The 22745-nt window shown below is 38.0% G+C and overlaps 1 protein-coding gene across 1 annotated transcript in view; it reads left to right on the top strand.

Annotated features, from left to right (window-relative positions):
- Nucleotides 1-6411: 6411 nt before the first annotated feature.
- The window catches only part of MBP (myelin basic protein), a 90431-nt gene continuing 74097 nt past the window's right edge, over nucleotides 6412-22745 (top strand). The window contains exon 1 of the mRNA XM_027886833.1: nucleotides 6412-6489. Coding sequence (XP_027742634.1) covers nucleotides 6439-6489 — 51 coding nt within the window. The 5' untranslated portion in view covers nucleotides 6412-6438. The remainder of the gene's footprint in view (nucleotides 6490-22745) is intronic.

Below are 22745 nucleotides of genomic sequence, written 5' to 3'. Positions count from 1 at the left end.
GTCCCGTCTTCTCTGCTTACTCCATGGCAATTTTAGGAAATAGCTTGCAACAGCATTCTTTTCTCAGAATATATTCTTTCTCAGTGCTGTAGCCTCTCTCATGTACCCTACTGTTGCAGAAAATTGCAGAGAAAATTAAGTAATTTTGGTGTCCTTTGCAGTGATATATGAGGTATATGTAAACTATTGAGCAATTGTACTAGCACTGGGAAGTAGGTTTTCAGATAAATAGTGTTTCAGAACTTAGCCCATCTCTCAGCAGGGTGTTTTTCTAGGTCTAGAATCCTTGGTGAGGTGCATGCAGTTGTCTGTAAACGTGGAAATTGCTGTAATGCCTAGACAGGTGAGTAAGAGCAGGACTCTGATATGCAAGGCACTATACAAGCATGATTAAATATATCTGTAAGTACTAAACTCCTTTTGACTTCTCTGAAATCTTGGTTTTGATAATTTATGATGGAAATGTGTCTTGAATAGTGTATTTTTCTTTCATGAAGGGTTCATCAGAGAAATATGATTGTGGATGTCAAAAATGAAATAAAGTTTGATCTAGCAAGAATTACATACTTTCACAATAATGAAATATTAAATCTGCATTTAATAGCAGTAAAACTTGTGAGGGATATAAGGCACTATATTCTATTAAATAATTTAACACTTGAATTAAGAGGGCAGGATTCCTAGGGAGAAGTTTGTCTGTGAGGCAGGTTGCTTTTAAATTACGTGGTTGTTCACATCTGTTTCTGAAGCATCTGACTGTGGCAGCTGATGGAATTAGCTGAAGGCCACTCATTTGTGCCTGCTGGAGGTGTTTCTCTTTTGGTGCACCAGAGTATTAGGTTACCACCATGAGCAAATTCTGAAGCAACAGATGAGGTGTGCTCAGTGTCTCAATCTGTTTTGAAAGAAGACTGAAGTGAAAGGCTTCCTTGCAAAGATGCATATCACACTGAGAACCTAAAAAACCCACTCAAAGCTGGCAACCAGTGCTGTGCAATGTGTCAGCTTGCTTCCCAGGAACCCACGTAACCTGGACCTGACACTACAAAAATAAAATAAAATCTTTTGCTTGTCATTTTGCTGGGTATGTTTGTAATTAATAATTTACGTTAGAGGGCTACCAAAAGTAGAGACAAGTTGCTCGTTTCTTAAAAGAAATTATACTTTTCATTTTTTCTAATAAGATCTGGATATAGTAGTAAAATATAATGCTTACATGTAGAAGAATAGTCATTCATTTAGCAGGAAGTTTTAAGTAAATTCCTCAAATATTTTTATATTCTGTGGTTACCCTTCCCATGCATGAGTAAGACTAGGAGCACTTGCCAGAAGTATCTAATGTTGTAGCTCTGCACTATTATCCAACAACATCAATCTGTGATGAATATGTATTCCTAGACAAGGTAGTAATTATGTTCTGATACTTGTAAATATGCAAGTCCTTGCATACCTTTATTATTATGTGTAGTTCTCTTGAGTCATAATTAGCATGTGGGAAGCGGTAAGATCATATTTAACAATCCATTTACAGCATTCCATGATAGACATACAGTAGTTGATGCATTTGAATACGAAGTAACCATTAATGTTCAATAAAAGTGCTCAATGCGGAATTGTTTACAGACTGTTTTGACTCCTGAATTACACTATCACTTATTTAAAGTCTGATGACTGCATGAATGAACTTTTTTCAAGCTCCCATGAGTGAGTAAGGAAATTATATTTTGCATTTAAAACAGTGTAACCTGAAGAAAGTGATACCATTGCCCTTCTTGGTATATTCAAAAGGTTTAGAGTAGCATTTTTCTGTCTTTCAGTGAAAATTCTAAATCATAAACTTCTTTATAGTAGAGTGTGTGTGTATGGGAGGATGATTAGAACTTCTTTTTTAATCACAAATACCCAGTAATTTCAACAGGCCAGATTAGAATGGGCTAAAAAAATGATATGGTGATACATGATTCCAAACCCTTATTTTTAATCAACTGCACAGATGAAGATCAGTTACATGTTCCCAGCATAAGTGTATTTCTGTAAGTATGTGATGTGTTTTTTCATCCCTTTTTGAATTTTTTCTTTTTTTTTTTTTTTTTTTCTTTTGGGTTTGGCAAGAGCAAGAAGTTTCTCTCCTTGGATAAGGCAGTGGCATTTCTGTAGTTGTTGCTAGTTGGAATACGGGTTCCTGTTGTGAAGAAAGCAGGAACGCTGGTCTAGACTTCCATCAGGGTACCTGTTAGACAGACTCTGTAAGAAGGTAGATTGATGGGAGGAGACATTTGATTTCATTTCCCCAGGGCAAAATCCCATGGCTGTTTTTGGAATTGCTTAAAGCAGCTGGCATAGCTGGAGTTATTGCTGTATCAGTCATGGATTGGGAAGTGCCAGGTCATGGCAGCAGAGCTGATTCAGCCAGGTACGTGGTTATAGCATGGTGCTGAGATGGCTGGGTTGATTGCTGGCGGTGCCTGCAAGCAGCAGTTCACAGCTTCCTGCCTGAATTCACTTAGTTCACCCAAAAGAGTTTTTAGGTAGCAGAAGTTTTTCCAAGTTTTAGTCTTATTAAATCAGTTTATTTGTGTGGCCTGTTATTTTCTGAGCCTCTCAGATGGTTTTAATACGAAACCAACAAGTCTTGATGGGGACTTCTTTAGGGGAGCTGGTGATGTAGCTCTGATCACTGCAGGCATGCATTCTGTGACTCAAGTTCATGTGCAAAATCTTTCATCTCACAGGATTTACAAAATTTGCACTGTTTCATAAGGAAGGTTTTGGATAAATGCTGTAGTGGTCAAAAGCTAAATCTCGTGTGCAAGCCTATTCTGGCAGCTTATTGTTAGGTGTGGTTCATGTTAGATTCAAAGGTTACTGCATTTCTACAATACTTCTGTGTGTTCGTTGTTTGGAACATCGTGATTGTTCTTGTAGCTCTTCATCAGTGCTAAAGCATGCATGGATTCCTCTGCAAATAAGAATGTTGATCAGTCAACAGACATTCGTTAGTAAGTGCAAGAAGCTATTTCTTCACTTCATAGAGTGCTGCTTAGTCTGGCAACCTGGACATTGTGAAGGTGATTAAAAAAAAAAATATGAGTCTTTTTCCAGCTCAGATGTTTTGAATAGTTGGCTGCAAGTTTCTACAAAGGTTGTTAAATTAGTAATCCCTTTGAAGTCGGTGGCTCAACTCATTACATAAAGATTGGCGCAGGTAGAAACTGTGCAGTGGGTCTCCCTCAGTACAATAACAACCAAAATCAGCGTCTAAGTCATAATGGTTCAGGGTGTACTTGCATACTGAAGTGAAAATGACCCGTGTGCCTATTTTTTAATCAAGTAAGGCAGACTTCAGCTTGAGGCTAAAGTGAAAAATTAAGTCTTTTTGTTGCAGTAAATGTTTTTAACGTTTACAGGCTTGTGTATATGTACAGTTTCGCTTCCTAGTCAGGTATCTACAAAACAGTTGGCACCATACAATTCTTTTAATAATTCATTTCAGATTGGAAACCTTTTTTTTTTTTTTCTCCCCAAATGATTACTTGTAGTTTTTTTCCATTTAATAGGTAGCATGAAAAATTCTGTAACATTTAGGATATCCTTGCTAGCAATTGGTTGCTTTTGTCCCTTTGGCTAAAAAGTAGTTTTATTGCTACATAAGGAATTAATAGCAGGTACCTGTAGTTAACTTATCATTTTAAGCATCTGCATTCATTTATGCATGACAAAAATGAAGTAAAATCTAGTTGCATTACTTTTAGTGTCTGGAGAATAAGAAGGGGTTGATCATGTGAATTTAGACCACATGCTGTCCCTCTGATACATTCAAAATAATAAATGACACAGAACTGCAGATTTACAGACTTAATTGGTGCCATTAGTTTCCAGCTTTTAAGTTTGTTCCTGTAGAGAAATGTAACACTTGTCTGAGATGTAAGTTTACTCTCAAACCACACTCCTAAACTTTGAATAATATTGTGGATTTTCATTTTTCTAAGCCATTTTTTTTTCTTTTTTTTATTCCCCTCCCTGTGTAATTTTTAGTAATTTTAGGTGAAGGAATTATGCACAGGGGAATCAGGAGCGCGTGGATTAGCCATTTCATATGCTTCTCTGTTTCACAGAATGGCTTGTGTTGGAAGGGACCTTAGAGATCATCTAATCCCAACCCTGTTTGCTCCGGTTTCATTTTGTTTGCTTGTTTTATGCAGACTTATGAGTGGAAAACTGGCCTTATTATTTTCAGGTATCTACAGCACGGCAGCATAGAGGTTTTCATTGCTTTTCCTTTCACTGGGCAGCAGATGATTTTTAAATACTTATCTGGCTTAGCTTTACAGCCTGGCTCTTCTGTTTCTGTCTACAGATACATTTGTCTTTGTCTACCTTGGCATTGCTGGACTGGGACCCCTCTATGCTGAATATTTTGTGGTACAGGGTGGTTAGTCCTAGAGTGTTACTCCAGAGACACCAGGGAGACAAACAGGAGGCAGAAGGACACTGATCACAGTTCTGTTTTGCAAGTGTACATTGGCTTCGTAATCTGTGTACTTAGACATGTGTGTTACAGATCAAATTTGATAGTTAATTTTTTGATAAATGAGTGGAAGGGTAACACGTGGAACATGCCTTTATGTTCCTCTGTAGGCATTTCTTACAGTTTTGTATTCCACTCTTGTTTCCTTCTGTTGTAAAACAGGTGATGAGAGGTGAACTGCTGCTCATAATTTCTAGAGGAAAGACTGGTTTGAGGAAATTCGGCTCTGAAACCCAGTGCATATAAATTTATTTGTCCTTTTTATTTTTTTAAATTTTTAAGAACTTCAAAATGTGTGAATTGGTTGTACTGATTTCACAAAGTGAAAGATAGGTTTGCTGTGTTGGAGTTTTCTTTGTTTTTGGTGGTTTGTTGTTTTGTTTTCTTTTTTTTTTCCCCCCATCTTTTATGCCATAGACAATGCTGTTTAAAAAAAAAAAAACTGTTTCCAATTTGCCAATAAATTCAACCTTGGGTATATTTACCGAGTTGGGATGTTTTTTAATTTTTCTTTCGTTAGAACTTAGAGGTGTGTATTTGTGAGGAATGATTTAATTGAATAAATGTAATACAGTGATGCCTGTCACTGATTTTAGAGCAAATTGAATTCAGGGAATAGTCAAATAAGCACTATAGGCCCTCAATGTTTGAAATTTATCTTTGGGGGGTTGGGTGGGGGAGTGGAGTGTGTGTGTGTGTAAATAAATCTATCAGTTTCTCCAAAAGTTGCGGTAGAGATACAGTATAAGTTTGCATTTCACTAAGTTCACATTTCTGTGATGGAAAGTCATAAGTAATCAAAGTTTCTACCTTTAGAATCCTTTTGTACACAAATCACAGCATGTAACTGGGGGTTGTAACTATATATATTCTACTGAGCGTAACTGGTAAATAGCCTGTTGTTTTACTTCATGCATTTTCTATCATAGCAAAGGCCAGTTGTGTTTTCTTCCAGTCATAAGTGTATGCTTAAGGAAGTAATTTATCCCTCTGATAGTGAGAGCATTGTACCAGGATTTCTGCTGCTAAGATATGATGGTATATACTTCTGTTTATTTTAGAGTAATAAAGTCTTACTGTTAGCACCAGAAGCTGAACTTCATTACTGAAAGTTCTTGATTCTGAGGGGAAAAAAATCCACTTGAAACATTTTTTTGCATGTAGTTTTAAGTTTCTTGACTTTAAATGCTATGATGTACTGTATTTACATCAGCTGAAGGCAGCACCTCTGTGTAAAATCCTATACAAACACATGCTTCTATGAGAAGCAATATGTGGCATAACCACAAGTGTGCTCTAAAACCTGAAATTTGAGTGTTGTGGTTTAACCTACATGAGCTCTGTTAAAGCTGAGATACAACAGGATGAGACAGAAAATACAAAGAAAGAGTTGGCATTCCTTTCTTCCATGTTTGTCATGACAGTGGGAGCTGTAAAGAACTTACACGTTCTAACCTCCACAGCAAATTGTTGGCAGTTTAGTGTGGTGCTTTTTTCAGTAATTGCTGTTTATATAATGGTAAATGTGAACTTACTTGATCTTTTATGGAAGTTGGTATTTTCAGATTTGATACATATTGCATTGTTTTATTGTTATAAACATAATATCAAAAAACAGGTCTAGTCTTTTTATATACAAGTCTCAAAATGAACTTTTTTTTTTTTTTTTTCAGAAGATGAAGGAAAGCTTTCTGGTATTGCTTTATTTGCAAAATAGACCAGACAAGTATATTTTTTTTTTCCTTAGGATCTTTCACAGATCTGACTGTAAAAAACGCTTATCGTATGAGAACAATTTCTTTGTTTTATGTCAGATAAAAACTTGATTTGTATTTCTGTGCAAATATATTGATTTCAAAAATGCTGTTTTGTTTTTATCTTTCCAGAATTTGAAGTTCTGGTGATCCAGCATGGGGAACCATGTAGGAAAACGAGAACATAGTGCTGACAAGTCAACCAAGGTAGGTGGAGAAAATGTAGAGATGAGGCTATTTGAGAAATATATATGTTATGAAATATGGGTTTTTTAGGACAGTAGTTGTTAACTGGATCGCTGTTACCATTACTGTTTTGTAGTTGACACTATAAAATGAACACCTTTTTTGAAAGATGATGAGATCCTGTGAGATGATGAAATCCTATGAAAAGATGAAATCCTATGAGATGTGGCCAAATCGGGTTTTCCAGTGCTGGATTTAATGAGAGATGTGATGTTTTCCCATGTCAGATCCACAGCTGATAATAAGCTCCTCAGTCATGGTGGAAATGAATGAAGTGATTCTTAGAAGCAAGATATTGTAGAATTTTTAGAGTCAGTGAGGCAAGTTATTTTCTGTGTATTGACAGTTTTCCATTTCAGCAGTCACTGGCTTTATCCATAAGAAAAAAAGAAAGCATGTAGAAACACTTAAAATAAGAGGATTCTAAAAGAAAAGATTGTCAGTCTGAGGAGATGCAGCTTTAAAAATCTCTCCCCACCCTCCCAAGAAATATGAGAACTGTCAAAATGTTCATTAAAAGTTCATATTTGCTTTCTAAGCTTTTGCTGACACTGTTGTGTTTTCTGCAAATAATGTGGTATTCTGTTTGCCTTGTGATAATATCTTGTTTATTTATTTTTCTATGTTGTACCAGAAGAGATTTCACACATAACCTAAAACAGGACATCTTCCCATATATATATATATATATATATATATATATATATATATATATATAAATGCTGCTTGTTGCTAGCTGTTGCTATCTTCCCTCCACCCATCCTCACCCAAAAATAACAGTTTACAGTCTAAGCCCACACTGTATAAAGTTATTGCCCTTTGCATTGGACAGATGATGTAAACAGATAGTTCTGGGCTTTTTCTGGAGGAATGTGGGTATTTTGCATTGCTGTGGCAGATAAGCAGCTATCCCTAGAAGGTATAAAAACTAGAATTTGTACAGTTATTAGTTCTTTGCCGTCTCCTTTAGGAAAATACATAAGCACACTGGAAGGAATAGGGACAAAACAGTAGAAAGAGAGGACAGCTGGCTACATATGTACATATGGTTTTGTTCTGTGTTGGTGCAGTATTTTGTAAAATGGTTTTGTGGCCCAAAGTTTCGGTTTTATTACAAACAGTAGTAGGAGTCCCAAAGTTGTTATTCTGTGGTGACTGGTCTCGTAGACTTGCCCTTTAGAAAACTGTTGTGCAGCAAAGTGAAATGTACCAAACAGATGTATTTAGCCCAGTATTTTGATCAATTCTGACTGTGAGATCCTGCAGGTGTGATATGGTAAGATTACACAGCTTGATAGGCTGTAGTGCGCTACATATGCCCTGCTTTGGTACTTGAGGACAAAATTTAGTTAGAAAAACACACTGTTTCTTCTCTCATGCTGTGGGATCACATGCGTTTGACGAATCTAGTGGCAGGTGGGTAAGTTTTTGGGCACACAGGGCTTCGAAAAGCTAAAGATTCTTGAAATTGTAGCAGCCTATGAAGTAGGTGCAAGGACTGTGGTGGTGAGCAAGAGTCAGGTGGCCTTGAGTCTTGCACTTGGTGCATAGGACAGGTCCACAAGGAACTGGTTTGCTGCAATTCTTTAAAATTCCTTCTTTTTTCCTATTAGTTCATGGAGAGTACTTGATTCTGCAATCAAAATAATATTCATTTACCAAAATTGTTTTTTGAAGGGGGAACTTATAACTGTAGTAATATGTTCTGTTCCTCACTCATCCTTCTAGAGGGACAAAAATCAGAACCCCAAACCCCTAAACTTTCAAATTAGCAGTGCTTGATCAAAGTCTCCCTTTATGCATAGTAATCTCATGTCACAAGAAATTTCAAGGCCACAGATTTAAAGTCAGGAAATAGATGGTTAAGGTGCTACTATATATTCCCTATAGGTGCTCAATCTCGATTCAGCTCTTACAGGCAGCAGTAAAGTTTTTCTTACTGGTAGTATTAACCACATGTCAGACTTTTTCTTTCCCTTTCGTTTTTCTTTTTTTAAGTTGAAGTTGCTTTTTTGTTGTTGTTCAATATAGCTGTAAATTAGAACTGTTTCCCCACCAGTCTTCTAGTATGGTATGAGAGACGATTGCTGAGGCTTACAGAGACTACAGCAGAAACGCTGTACTGCCTCTCCTCACTCATAGCAATAGAACTGCAATGAAAGAGGTAAACTTCTCCTCAAGAGTCTTTCTAAACTTCATTACTTTCACACTTCAGGCTGTTTACTATACTTCCTTTCTCAAACCCTTAGTACCAAACAACATAATTTAAGGCAGCATCTTTGAACTTTTGATGTAAAATTTACAAACACGGTACTGGTTCCTGAAATGATAGACCATTTCTCCACAGAGCTATTTTATGTGTAGTGACATTAGAGAAACTGTTGCCAGCTGCAGCTATCATAATTCTTGGTTGTTCAGTAAATGTCCTGTAATACAGGCACTACTATGGAGTTGGTTCAGGATTTTTTTTAGTTGACATCTAGCTTCACTTTAGTGGCTATTTGAAATAAATTTCGGAAAAGCAATTATTTCATCAAATATCTAAGATGATATCAAGATGCTTTCAAATTAGGAAATTTGCAGAAGGCAGTAAAATGGCTTCCCATGCTGTGACTCTTCTTTCAAAATATTATTCTCCTCTTGATTTATAAATATGCCAAGCCACAGCTATTATTTAATAAATAATGGGATACTGTGAAATTAAAGGAATGCTTTAAAAAAAAATGGTCTATTTGACCTAAATAATGTGGAAAAGTGTTTACAAAACCCTTATGTTTTACTCAAAGCAATAACATACACCATCTCATTTCTCTTAAATTGCTTTCTCTTGTGTTTGATGGATCTGCATCTTTTAGAGTTTTGTAAGATACAAAAAGCTACTCAATGAACCTGTAATTTATCTTTTCTTTTTCCTTTGAAAGGTTCTAGACTTTGCATCTGCTTAATGCACTAACAAATGTGTAAATATTTGTTTACTTTGTTCTTAGCGTTTATACTTGGGTTTAAACTTTACATAAATATATTTAAGAACAACAGAAAGAAAAAGGGCTATCCTTCATGCCCTGAGTTTCTTTAAGTTCTCAGGGAGCTAAATGTAGAGGAGTAGACAAAGTAGACAGTGAAGTTTTATTGGTTTTTGTTCAGAGCTGTAGTTGATCTTAGTTAATTTGGCACCATTAAGCTGCAAAGTGGCACAATCTCTTCTGTAATGACTAAAGCTGCCTGTGTTACAACAGCCCAGTTCCCTGCCGCTCCTCATTTTGACTGTCTCTGTCAGAGAATTCTGCACAGCACATTATTGCCATCCCAAAATCTTTGAACCTTGGCACCTGTCAAAACTGGCCCTTCACTGATTGTTTGGGAAGAGGGGTTTGGAAGGAAGGTTTCCAGCATTGTCCCATTTATTCCACTATCATGTGGAATGCATCTAGTCCCAGGAGCCTGGTTTCCATCATCACGTAGTACTGTGGCAAGCCTGAAAGAAAGCTTGTGGCCTATAAAGAAAGTTCAAAACCCATGGCCCTGCCATGTCAAGGGATTGCTCAAGAAACTAATAAAGGCCTGGAACATATTAGATTATTGGAAATACTGGGTCCTCTAGCCAGCTCACATCTTTGATTTACTTAAGGTGTGCTGTAAATAGGCACCAAGGAACTAAATCCCCTGATACCTAGCTCTGAAAAACCTTGGGAAATGGAACTACAGGCCAAAACTGAAAATAGACATAGTGGTGATAAGGCATTCAGTCTAATATTTAATGTTTTTTATGAACTAAAAATAATCTGTTAATAATGACTGGGTCTTGCTAGGTAGTAAACTTCTGAAAAATCTTTCCTTTAATTGCACTATATTATGTACCTAGGTTCTATAATATGTTTTGTAGTAGTTGATTCGATAATCTTAATAAACTGACTGGTCCTCAGTGTTTAAGGAGAACTCAGCATCACTAGTTCCAGCTAAATTGCTACAGTGAGCATGTATCAATAAATCAGATGGTTTCTACACTGCTTTTGGGGAGATTCTATTTTCTTTCCTCATTTTTTCCAATTGTCTTGCTAATGTTCAGAAATTTGCACTCTAAGACTGCACTAGTGGTCCTCATAACAGTGACAGAAACTTTTCTGTCTCTCCCCTGTAAAAGGGAATTGAAATTCTGAAGATGGCTGGCATGTGATGGTAGTTGTTTTGATCATTTCATATATGCTCAATGATCTGCAAGCAAAAAGGTTTTCACCCTGATGCCCTACCTCATGGTTGAGACCACTTACAGACCTGAGCCATGTGTGGTTTTTACCAGGTGCTTCCTCTTGGTATGCATCATAAATTATCAAGAAAGGAAAAAACTAACAAATGTGGCTTTTGATTTTATTACAGTTCTATAGTCTTATTACCATACACAAATCAGTCATGCAGCCTTTTCACTTTTTTCCCCCTAGCAAACTCTTTTTATTCTCTAGTATAATTGTGTGTTTTCTCAATTTTACCTTTTTCTGTAAAGCAATAAAAAGCATGGGTTCTTCTGTGGTGTATTCTTTGGAATTTGATGGTTTTGATTAAAACACTCCCTCTCAGCCAGCATCTTTCTGAAGGCAAAAGAAAAAGAGAGAAAAACTTCAAAAGGTTGACAGTGTTTTCTGTGACAGATTTGATGAGCATTTTCACCAGCCAGTTTTAAAGGTTACATACACACTGAAGAAATTCTTGTGACCAACCAGTGTCTGGTTAAGCTGGAGCCTGGTACAAGGAATTGCTGCTTTTGGAAGAGGCAAATCTTGTTCAAGGATGTGAAGGGAAGTTCTGGGCAGTCAGGTTAAGCATTACCAGTTGAATCTGATAGGTGTCTGTTTTTCTTCAGTTTCTACCATCGACATAGCTTCGGCCTTGAGTAAGTCCTCATGTGCTCTCTCTGTCTATTTAATTTCTTTGTCAGGATTGTTTGTTGGGACTGATGCAGTGTCATTCTGTATTAATAATGCTTGGAGACCTTGAGAGGAGCCTTCAGACACTAATGTACTTCAGCTAATGAGATGATATCACAGTGATACAGAAATGACTGTACGGTTTGAAACCTCTGAGAATGCCAAGCGTGAAGCAGCTATGACATCTGTCCTCAAAAATTAACCCTAAGACCATCTTGCAGTTTGGTATTGAAAGTCTGCGTTAATGTTTCACTAGGCGAATAACTCTACTACAAAGTTAAAAGGAACAATTCATGCGTCTAAATCCAAGTGATGTGTTTCAATACTTGACTGTTCATTAAATTCTTTGGGTGATGAATTTAGTACGGTCAGTTACAGTCATAATATTTGATCTTTCTGACATCTAAAATATGACAAGATCATATTTTGATTTCAGCAAGTGTTTCAGTGAAAATATAAGTAAATATGTAAGCAATGGTTTCATAAAGTAAGTTGAGAGAGTCTTCCTGTTGAGCACACAGCGGCTAAGTACTAGTGTTTCTTGATTCAGGTCTTGAGCTGGTTGAGCTTGCATGGGTGTAAAAGGAAGAGGCACAGTCACTGTGGTTTTGGCTGGGGAAGAGGTAGGGTCTTAGGCTTTGTTTTCCCACCCTCAGCCTACAGAACTTTCTAGAAGAGGGCAGTGCACTCTGTGCTTTTTTAAGGTTCTGTACCATGTTGTTGTTGAGGTAGTTTCCTATAGTTCCCTCCTTGTTAGTTTTGATACAGAACTAGATAAATGTCCTCTCGAAGGAGCTTAATGCCAGTGCCACTTAAATTAGCAATTACATTTCTGGAAGAACAGGAGTATAATGCACTGGGAATTCTTCGCGAACTCTCTGTGAACTGTTCTACTTACTGAGATGACTTTTCTAATGAGTCAGCCCATACTTCAGCTGGAGAACATGTTGTTCAGTGCGTTAGCATCTTCACACCAGAGAAATGAAGGCAAAGTTGTTCATATTTTTAATCTTGAGGAAGCAGTAAGTGACATGGAGATCCTGAAAGGGAGCAGTATCTTCCTTCCTCACATAACCATTTGTGCTTTTACTGTTATGGTAGTCACAGATCAACATGAGACAGTATGTTCACAGAATGACAGAATATGCTGAGTGGGAAGGAACCCACAAGGATCATCAAGTCCAGCCCTTAGCCCTGCACAAGACCCATCCCCAAGAGTCACACCATGTGCCTGAGAGTATCATCCAAACGCTCCTTGAACTCTCTGAGGCTTGGTGCTGTGACCACTTCCCTGCAGAGTCTGTTGCAGTGCCCAACCACCCTCTGGGTGAAGAAACTTTTTCTAATATCCAAGATAAACCTCCCCTGACATGTCAGGCCATTCCCTCAGGTCCTGTCACCGGTCACCACAGGGAAGAGATCAGTGCTTGCCCTTCCTCTTCCTCTCATGAGGAAGTTGTAACAGCAATGAGATCTCCCCTCAGTCTCCTTTTCTCCAGGCTGAACAGACCAAGTGACCTCAGCTGCTCCTCATACAGCTTCCCCTCAAAGCCCTTCACCATTTTCATTGCCCTCCTTTGGACGCTCTCTAAGAGCTTATTATCTTTCCTACATTGTGGCACCCAAAACTGCACACAGTATTCGAGGTGAGGCTGCCCCAGTGCAGAGCAGAGCAGGACATGCTTTGCCTGATGCCCTCCAGGACATGGTTGGTTTTCCTGGCTGCCAGGACACTGCTAACTTGAATATATATTCAACTTGCTGTCAACCAGGACATGTATCACCTGCTCTGAAATTGGGTGAACTGAAAATTCGCATTTATTGCTTGGACCTTAGTTATATTTGAGAAGAGCCTAAAAACACTTCTGCAGCAATGTATTACCTTAGAATGCAGTTATGGATGTAAAATCACTTTCAGCAAAATGTATTCTCCTAGGAATTGCCAAGCTTTACCTGTGGGTACCCAGTGCCAAACCACAATGGAATCTCCAGTGTAAGACAAACCTGCCCTCTAGCACAAGTATTAAACCCCATTAAAAGTGCATTTTAAAGTTTGTTCTCATCTTTTTCTTCTAATGCTAATCCTGTTGTATTTGATGCTCTTGGGCAGCATCTGCGAGGAAGAGTGCTGGAGCCATGCTTTATTTTAGCTCTCAGTTTCACACAGTTGTATTTCTGACAGTATAATTACTGTGCAGCTAGCAGTGTAACTAGTTGTAAAATGTGGTTTTACACTGTGCTTCAGTACAAAGTCAAAACACTATCTCTGTTCAGATCTAATGCTAAATATTCTGTCATGAGAAAAGAGGAGTTCCACATTGTTAAGCCAAGTTGAATCCTGCTCTTGTTTGTAAATTCAGCAAGTGTGTTATGGACATCATAAGGAAAAATATACAGGGTTTTCCCAGACAAAGTATCACTGATGGCAGCTTCTTTTTGCACTTAGAAGCTGAATTTCTTGAGTAACTGCAACTATTTGTACATTGAGTAAATGTAACTTGTCTGTGGCTACAGTTCATTTTTACTCTTTGAGCTGAAATGCCACAGAATGTTTTTCCTTTTTATTTAACTTTGTCAGGCCCTTTGCTTTGAGCTGATGCAAATGCTTTGATAGCATTTGCTGCAGAAAACAAGGGGTTTTTTTAAAAGGAAACTGAAAAACTTTTAAGCAGAATAATATAAGTTTATTCTTGATTGGTGAGATAAGATTCACTCTTAAGAATAATCTGATCTTTCAGTGCAGCAACCAGTGAATGTTCAGGCTGATGAGGCTGGACTTAGCTAGAACTGAAAGCTGATTTAGGAAGGCATGAGGGCACTCAGCTTGCTCATGATTGCTAGGCAGCTCAAAAAACATAGAAAAAAACCCAAGAGCCAGAAATCTTAACAAGTCTACCACCCCTAAGATCTGTCTTCAAACAAGACACTTATTATCAAAACAGTAGTCACCATTTTGGGGTTCTCAGTTGTTCTGTGTAAAGGCTTCAGGAATGGATTCACTGTTTGGTGGTGCTGAGGTTTTCAGATGATTTACGGAAATCCCAGTATACTGGAGGTGTTTTGATTCAAAACAATTCAAGACAATGATGTTGAAGTGTGAGTGATGTGGGGTTTTTTGTTTTGGTTTTGTGGTCATAACTGACTTGCACATCTAGCTCCTTCTACTTTATCTTCCCTCTGTGTCTTATGCCCAGTTTGCTTCTGCATGCTACTTTCTGCCAGCACCTCTGATGAAGTCAAAATACATTGCTTTGATTTTTCTGAGGCATTACAAATAGCACTTAATCGCTGGCCATTAAGTACTTAATAGTACTTAATGGCCAGCTAAGAGGCAGTCTGATCAGGAAGGTGTGAACACCATGGAAGAAAACAGAAAATTTGCACTTCATTTCTCTGACAACACATATACACAAGAAAAATTGTTTTCTCTTCAAGCCAGCTCTCTCTCTTCATGTTGGCATATGACTTTCTGCAGCTGTCCGAGCCTACCACAGTACATTGCTTTACAAGGCAATCCAGTAGTGCCATTGTCAATATTTGAAAGCTAAAAATCAAAACTGTCTTCTGTTATTTTTATAACCGTCATCGCCACTTACATACTCCTTTGTCATAAAGCTGTGTTGGATTTTTGCATTTGTACCTTGTACCTGTTGAAAAATTTGTTTTATGCAGAAAATGGGAGAATTGCTGTGCAGTTCTTTTAGGGAAACGTGGCTAAAATTTGTCAACTGTGTGCAAAAACTTTAACTCTCACTTCTGTTCCTTTTGTGCACACATATGTATAAGTATGACATGTCCATACAGAAAAAAAGTACAAGTGTATATCCGGTCAGGGCCCCCCCCGGGGCAGATGGAGCTCGTTAGCCCTGTAAGGCAATCCATCTACGTCCTGAGGACCTCGCTGCCACCGTCCAAGCTCGCTTGGCCCCGGCAGATGAACCTCAGGATTAAAGGGTGGGCTCAGTTCCGCGCACACTGTGTCTCACCTAAAAAATCCAATGTGCAGGCTGGAAGGTGTAAAGACCTTCCCCGGTTCTTCGTTCGCGAAGACTGGCCATTATCACAAGTGTATATTTAAAAATATTTATATATAAACAAAAGGGAATATTCAAGTATTGATACTCTGCTTATATCCATGGATGTTCTGCAACAGTACAGTGCTCTCTATATTAGTTTCATAAGGCAACATCAGTAGCCTCCACCCTGGGGAGTCTGACTACCCATTCTGGTGTTCCCTGTGAACTACAGGTTAAATGTTTTCTTAACGCTGAGCCAGAGCTTTCTACTGTAGATAAAACTTTCCTTATGGTACACAGTGATAAAGCCTGAATAATCAGTACATTTTTTTATTTTTTTAAACTCATGTCTGAAATTCCAGACGATCCTGTTTTTTTGCGACTTGGCAGATGAAAGATTGCTGAATGTGAGACTCAGAATCTCAAGTCAGTGCCTCTCTGAGAAATGTTTATGTATCATAAAATACATTAAAGATATTTCAATACCTACTTATTGATTTAAAATTAAATATCTTTAATATATTTAACAAGTATATACTACTAGTATAGATAAATATATCTTTATGTTCTAGGAGAGGCTTCAGAGTTTGCAGTAGGTGAGAACCACTGCCTAAAGTGACAACTGTTTTGTCTTCGGTACGCTGCTACACAGAAAACTCAGTCTGTTTGGGACAATTGATGTTACTTCTGAAGCTCAGTCACATGAGATTCTAGGTCAAGGCTGTACATAATTAAGACTAAACCTTGTTTTTTTTCTGCTGAAAGAAATACCATGGCATGTGCTGCACTATACTTGCTGATAGAAAGAGGTCCTTTTCTGTGGTGATAATTTTCAGTTTCTTTCAGAATCAAATCTGTGTTTGGAGAAAACTTATATATTTTATTTGTGATGGACCTGAACCACTGTAATCCACTACATTCAGATTGGCTTAAATGAAGCATGTTCTGACAATGTGGATTTGAACATTAAACCTTAAAATTCTGGATTCATTTACTTGACCAATTAATTTTAATGTTGATATTTTGATTCTACAATTCAATATTAAAAAAAATTAGTAAAAAAAAGTCTGACACTTTTTCCTCTTGTTTTGACCTCAGTGTCTTGTGTTCTACTTTCCTGCAGTCCTTTCAGGGTGAGAGGGGACTTAATTCTGAAATTTTTTCAGAATACTTCTTCTGTCTGTTGCTTCCTTATCCTTTTTACTGGCATCTTGTCTATTGTTTATTATTTTATTCTTATTATTATATTATGCTATGCTATATAGGTCTTACAAGAATTGATAAAACCAACTAATAATGAAATTTTTATGGAGGTTGTGTGGGAGGAGGTCGAAAGGTCCCTGTCAATGGATGTATTCAGGTGAGATGGGGAGCTCTGGTTTCTGACCCCCTCTCAACAGACTCTATGGGTATCCTGGCTAGTGACCTTTAACTCCAACTACACAACCAAACAGTGGAACAAGTCCTATATGTACCCTTGAGAACAAATGCTGAGATCTTTCAGGTGTCAAATTCTACTCTGGGATTTTGCAGAGTTTATAATGCCAGAGCGTAATGCAGTTAATACTGTAATAACACTGTATTGCAGCTGTTGAGTCACCTGATTATTGGAGAATAAAATGTTTGTGGCATTTTTAAAGCTTATAGGGCTTGACACATAGACCTTGTATGAACTAAATTGCATGTCTTGGATCACTCCTGAGTCTGTCTCCTGGTGCTATATGTAAGGAACAGAGGTCCCTCTGAAAATGTTTTACATGTAGCCCACGAGGGAGATGGCTCATATTGAACTATTGAACATAGTGCAAGTTTGTTTTATAGCGTAGGAACAGGGGCCCTTGGTTTTGATCCCAGCTTCTGAGCTCTGGTCTCAGCAGTTGCCAAACTGTTCTGGTTTTTGCCCTGATGGGCTTGCTTTAACCAATTAGGCTGCAAACCGTGGGCTGGTGAAGCAGGTGCAGAGCTGTCTTCTTCCTGCAGAGAGCCAGACGGCCAGTTAATTATCCCAATCACTGAGTAAGACTTGGCTAAGTCTCCTGCTCAGTTCTCAATTCTGCTGCTGTGCTGCCAAATTTGGTCTTGTGGCTTTAAGAAAATGAGGACTTCAGGGACAGCTATAAGCATCTGGACTTTTGGTCATGATTTATTGTGGTTAGTTTCAAACCTTGAAATTGCTCCTATCTGAACGTTGTTTTCTTAAAAGAAAAAAATGCCTGATGCTTAACTAGATTTAAGATTTCTGCTTTAAGTTGGGACATCCTACTTTTTACAATGTTGGTAATATTAAGGTATGTTTGTGACAGGAAAACAAGCTTTAAGTAGGAACTCATATTTTGAAGCATTGATTCTCTGGGATTTTGCAAGGAGAACTTTTGTATCTGTTGAGTTACCTATTACAGGACAACATTTGAGGGTAGGAATTTAGAGGGGAAGAGTGTTTTGGTTTGCCAGAGTTTTCAAAATCCTGCTTTAGGATAACTATTTTTCATAGTTAGGAAGAAACAGGAAATGATTATTTGAATGCTGCGCTAAAGGAGGTGTGCTAGACTGTAGGGGTCGTAAACTTGCTAATAGAATTGCAAATGAAGTGTATTTGCTTATCAGTGTGCTTATTCACTTGGTTTAATAACTGCAAATATAGTTGATGTGTAACTCCTTCATATGAATATATTGGTTGGTGAAATGCAATATATGTAACTCAATCAGTTGCTTTTGTGTTAAGATAATCCACTTTTATAACAATAAATAATTTTACAAGATAAAACTGTGGAGTGCTAGAGGCAAAGGATGGGATGAAACAGAGTAATGGTAAGATATTATTGGCAATGTAGGAAATTGAGTTTAAAAGATGTCTAGGTATTTCCAGCAGGCTACCTATTTTGTTCTGTGCTAAAAAGGCAGTGTCTTGGTTTAAAATGATTATGGAGTCCCATGCCGATAGTTATTCAAGGTAGACTGTCAGTCAATTCCCAAACAGCCTGTATATGGGAAGGAGCAAATATATGTTAATACAATAAAGCTATTTAAGTTTTTGTATTTAGATTTGATGGATTCTAATCTGCATTTATTTTAAGATTTTTTTTTTTTTTTTAAATCTATCACGGTCCACCTGTTTTCTTCAGTCCTGGATTTGTTTTGCACAGCTTTTTTTAGTATTGTTTTGACTGTGGCTCTGGCAGTACCAATTCTACACAGAAGTTATGTAGTCAATGGATTATACTACCTCTAGGGGAGAAGGTGAAGAGCTTTGCAAGGTTTGTTTTGCTTATCTCTGAAGTCTCCACTGTACAGCATATGAATAGCACCAAAAAAATCTGTCTGAGGTCTAACTTCTTTGAAGTTACAGCTGCTCATTTTTTATGATGAAATTACCAGCAAGAGAATAGCAGTGGATAAAGCTCCTTGTTTATGCACAGGTTTTCTCTTTCCAGTTCAGTTCTCTGCCTAGAGAAGCAATTGAACATAGTGCAAGTTTGTTTTACAGTTGCCTGCATGACTCCTTTAATTCCTGCTTGCCTATAGAATTGAGGCATGGATTTTAGCCTTCACAACACATATGCAGTGATGTAAAATTCTATTTGTGTGCAGAGGGTTACTAAGTAACAGTTGCTGAGGGAAATACAGTCTTCTGTGTGTGACGTCTGTGCACTTAAAATTGCCAGCCAACTAGTGCATTAACATAGATTTTGCACATTAATGTAATGGGATTTGCTGTGGGCAGTCTGTGAGCAAAACCTTGGGAAAAACAATAGTGTAGTTCGACAAGTTGTAGTCTCCCTGCAGCCTGGCCTTGTGGACAGGAGATCAAACCAGTTTTTGCCCTCCTACTTAATCCTTTTCATACCACACCATAGTTAAGGACCCTGATATATTTCATAGAACCACAAAATATTCTGAATTGGAAGGGAACCACTGAGTCTAGCTCCTGGCCCTGCATAGGACAACCCCAAGAATATCAAACCACATGCCTGAGAGTATCATCCAGATGTTTCTTGAACTCTGTGAGGCTCAGTGCTCTGTCCACTTCCCTGCAGAACCTATTCCAGTGCCCAACCATCCTTTTCATAATATCTAAACTAACCCTCCCCTGACACAGCTTCATGCCATTCCCTCATGTCCTGTCGCTGCTCACTGCAGATAAGAAATTAGTGCCTGCTTCATTTGCCAGCTTCCAGTCAACTAAGACCTTTCTAGATTCCCAAGACAGTTGAAGAATCATTGAGAGAGGTCTCATGATGACATCAGCCAGCCCCTTGAGTACCCTGGAATGAATCTCATCAGGCACCATAGACTTAATGGGATCCAGCTGAAGCGGAAAGTCCCCCACAGGTTCAAGGTTGTGTGGAAGTTTATTATTCTTGCAGTCATGGTCCTCCAGTTCAGGGCTCTGGGGGCCCTAGTTTTAATATTAGTATGTGTATTTTTGTGTAATATTTGTATGTGTATTTGTATTTATATGTGTATCTACCTATAAAGAAAAAAGGTTTCTGCATGTGATTGGTGTGTTTTGCATGTGTATCTTCATTTGGGAGGGGAGGGTTGGATGGCAAACAAACAAAAAGACCGTTGTGACTTGGGAATTGATTCAGTGTTGATAATATAAGGAGAAGTTTGCCTTGAGCTATGTGTCTTCTGTTAACTGTGTTTACTTCTAATTTTGCACAGTTTATCAGAGGACTTGTTTTTTCTATAGATTTTTTTTTTCAGGGAATGTTACTTGGGAAAGGTCACGTGTCTCTCCTTGAAAAGGAGCTTTTGTGTTGAAGAAGATTCTACTTAAGTGATCAACCTTTCCTTTAAATCACACTTAGTATAATTTACAGTGGGGCTTTGAGCTGTAGACCTTTATATGCTGATAAAGATGAGTTTTTGAACTTTCATGAAGTCCTAGGTCTTTTAACTCATTTATCTATTACAAAGCTACTTTCTTTTCTGCAAGTACTTGGAAGATAGGGAGGACTGTACATGTATATAAATAATTATTGCAGTTGGAAGGTAACATGAGATTATTGGGTTGTATGATTTGTTCACTGTGGATTGTGGAGAACTTAATTTCAGTATGGTTCCTGTATCAATTATTATGTCAGAGTACATGAAAAATGTGCAAAAATAAATTTTTGTAATGAACTACTTCCACAGTGCTTGTATAAAAGTGGCGTAAGTATCTATTGGGCATATATAGTCATTAGTTTCTTCAATTTTTATGATGTTGTTTCAGCTGAATCCAAGTATGTTATTTGTTTATCGCTAAGAAATGGATTATATCAGGTAGTTGATCTTACGTTATTTACCTGGGCTCTGCAGTAACCAGCGTTGCCACTGTCATGTGAATAGTATCATAACTTGTCAACTGTGAAAAATTTGTTTATTCAGTCATGGCAATTGTTTTTTAATTTATTTCTTGTTCTTCCTATGGACAATTAAAAGAAACTAACAAACCAAACCAAGAAAAAAACAAAACTAGGAGGTTTTACCTCCTTAAACCTGTGTTTTACCTCTATAAACCTGTGTGTGTTGATTTCTGCTCCTGGCATAGTAAAGTCTCTTGACATTTTTGATGGGGTGTAATTCTCAAGCACTGTCTGACTGCATTTTTTGCCCGTGTTTGAGAGAGCAGAGTATCTGAGCGTTTTGTAGGCTCTCATACAGTCCACCCATTTTGATTTGGAGGCCAGAAACCCTTCCCTCTGGGGAGAAACTGGTCCTGAATTTTTCGCTGTTCTTTAAGCTCCTGTTTTTCTGTAACTCTCTGTGATCAGATATGACTGGTGTATTAGCCAGAGCTTTTGCCTCAAGAAGCTGTCACTGCTGGTGGTGGTATTGACTCTGAGCAAAGCGTCTTTAAAGTCTATAGAAGAAGCAAAGCAGAACAAGGGGAGAAAAACTGTCAACACAACCCTAAGTACGTATCTGTTCTTCCAAACCCTTTTCTTGCTCTGTAGGGACTTGTGTGTCTTTTCTCTCAAATGGCCAAGTTTAGGAGAACAGGAGTTAAGCCCTTTTACTAATAGTGCCTGCCTTTGCCATGTGCTTCAGGAGCTGCTCATCAGTTCCAAACACCTGTAATGCAGTCGTTTATAGTCACTTAAGTAAAATGGATGCAAAAAATAAACGGAACCTTTTCTGCAAAGCTACTTTCAGGCCAGTTGGCCCCTGCTGATCCTAGTGAATGGAGTTAACCCATTTCAGATGCAGAGTTTTGCATGTGCCTTTATTGGACTTAAAGAGATTCTTGTCTGTTTATTTCTGTAGCTTGTCAAGGTTCCTCTGAATAGCAGCTCTGCCTTTCAGTGTACTGACCAGTCCCCCAGTTTGTTATTACCTGGGACTTTTAATAAAGACACTAAACAATATTGGCCTTAAGAGTTCACCCCTGAGGGATATAGATGCTGACTGACTGCCAGGAGGGTGCTGTGCTGTTGATTACAATCTTCTGAGTGTGGTGATGCAACCAGTTATCTACCCCTTGTATTCCACCTATCCAAACCTTATCTTCTCGGTTTGAATATAAGGGTAGAGTGGCAGACTGTGGGAGGCTGTGTCACAGGCCACACTAAAGTCAGGGATATGATGTTATGATTTTCCCCTCCTCCACAGAACCAGTCATTTCATCACAGGAGGCAATCGGGTTGGTTAGGTGCCATTTGCTTTGGTAAATCCAAGCAGGCTGTTCCCACACACCTTCTATCCATGGAGAACAATTACAGTTAAAACTGTTATGTCATCTGCTTTTAATAAAAAAGAGAAAAACAGACAAGCATTTGAAATGCTGTGTCTTAAGAATGTTTCTCCCTTTATCAATGCATTATCACTCCTTAGTATTAATACAGAGGTTTCTGTTGAGTACAGAGTGTACCCTACCTTTGACAGTCTTTTATACTATAATGAAGTATTGCACTTTGGGATAATTGACAAAAAAATACGGAGGCCTTTTTTCTTTCAAGACAAATCCACGTAAAGGACAGAGCCGTGCACTTTCTAGTTGGATGATGGTCCTTCCTTGCTTGAAACCTGTGACAATGGTCACAGATTTACAAAGTCTTGACAAATTGATACCAGCCTGTACACTGTAAATTACAGACTTAGTGTTGAGTGGTGACAGAAAAAAGGCAATGCTGATGGGCTGAGCTGATGGTGAGGGTTTTGTTTGGTTGGTTTACTGTTTTTTTACTGTTTTGGTTGGGTTTTTTTCCTCTAATTAAATAGGTATAAAAGAGGAAAGATCTAAAAATTAGGCACTAGAGGAAAAGATGGAAGTTGAAGAAGAGAAGAACAATTGTTC

This window comes from Empidonax traillii, unplaced genomic scaffold (assembly GCF_003031625.1).
Source record: "Empidonax traillii isolate 1590-97213 ecotype Southwest subspecies unplaced genomic scaffold, ASM303162v1 scaffold196:size3368384, whole genome shotgun sequence".
Classification (NCBI taxonomy): domain Eukaryota; kingdom Metazoa; phylum Chordata; class Aves; order Passeriformes; family Tyrannidae; genus Empidonax; species Empidonax traillii.
Note: the sequence above shows the minus strand (reverse complement) of the source record. Positions and strands in the feature narration are given on the sequence as shown.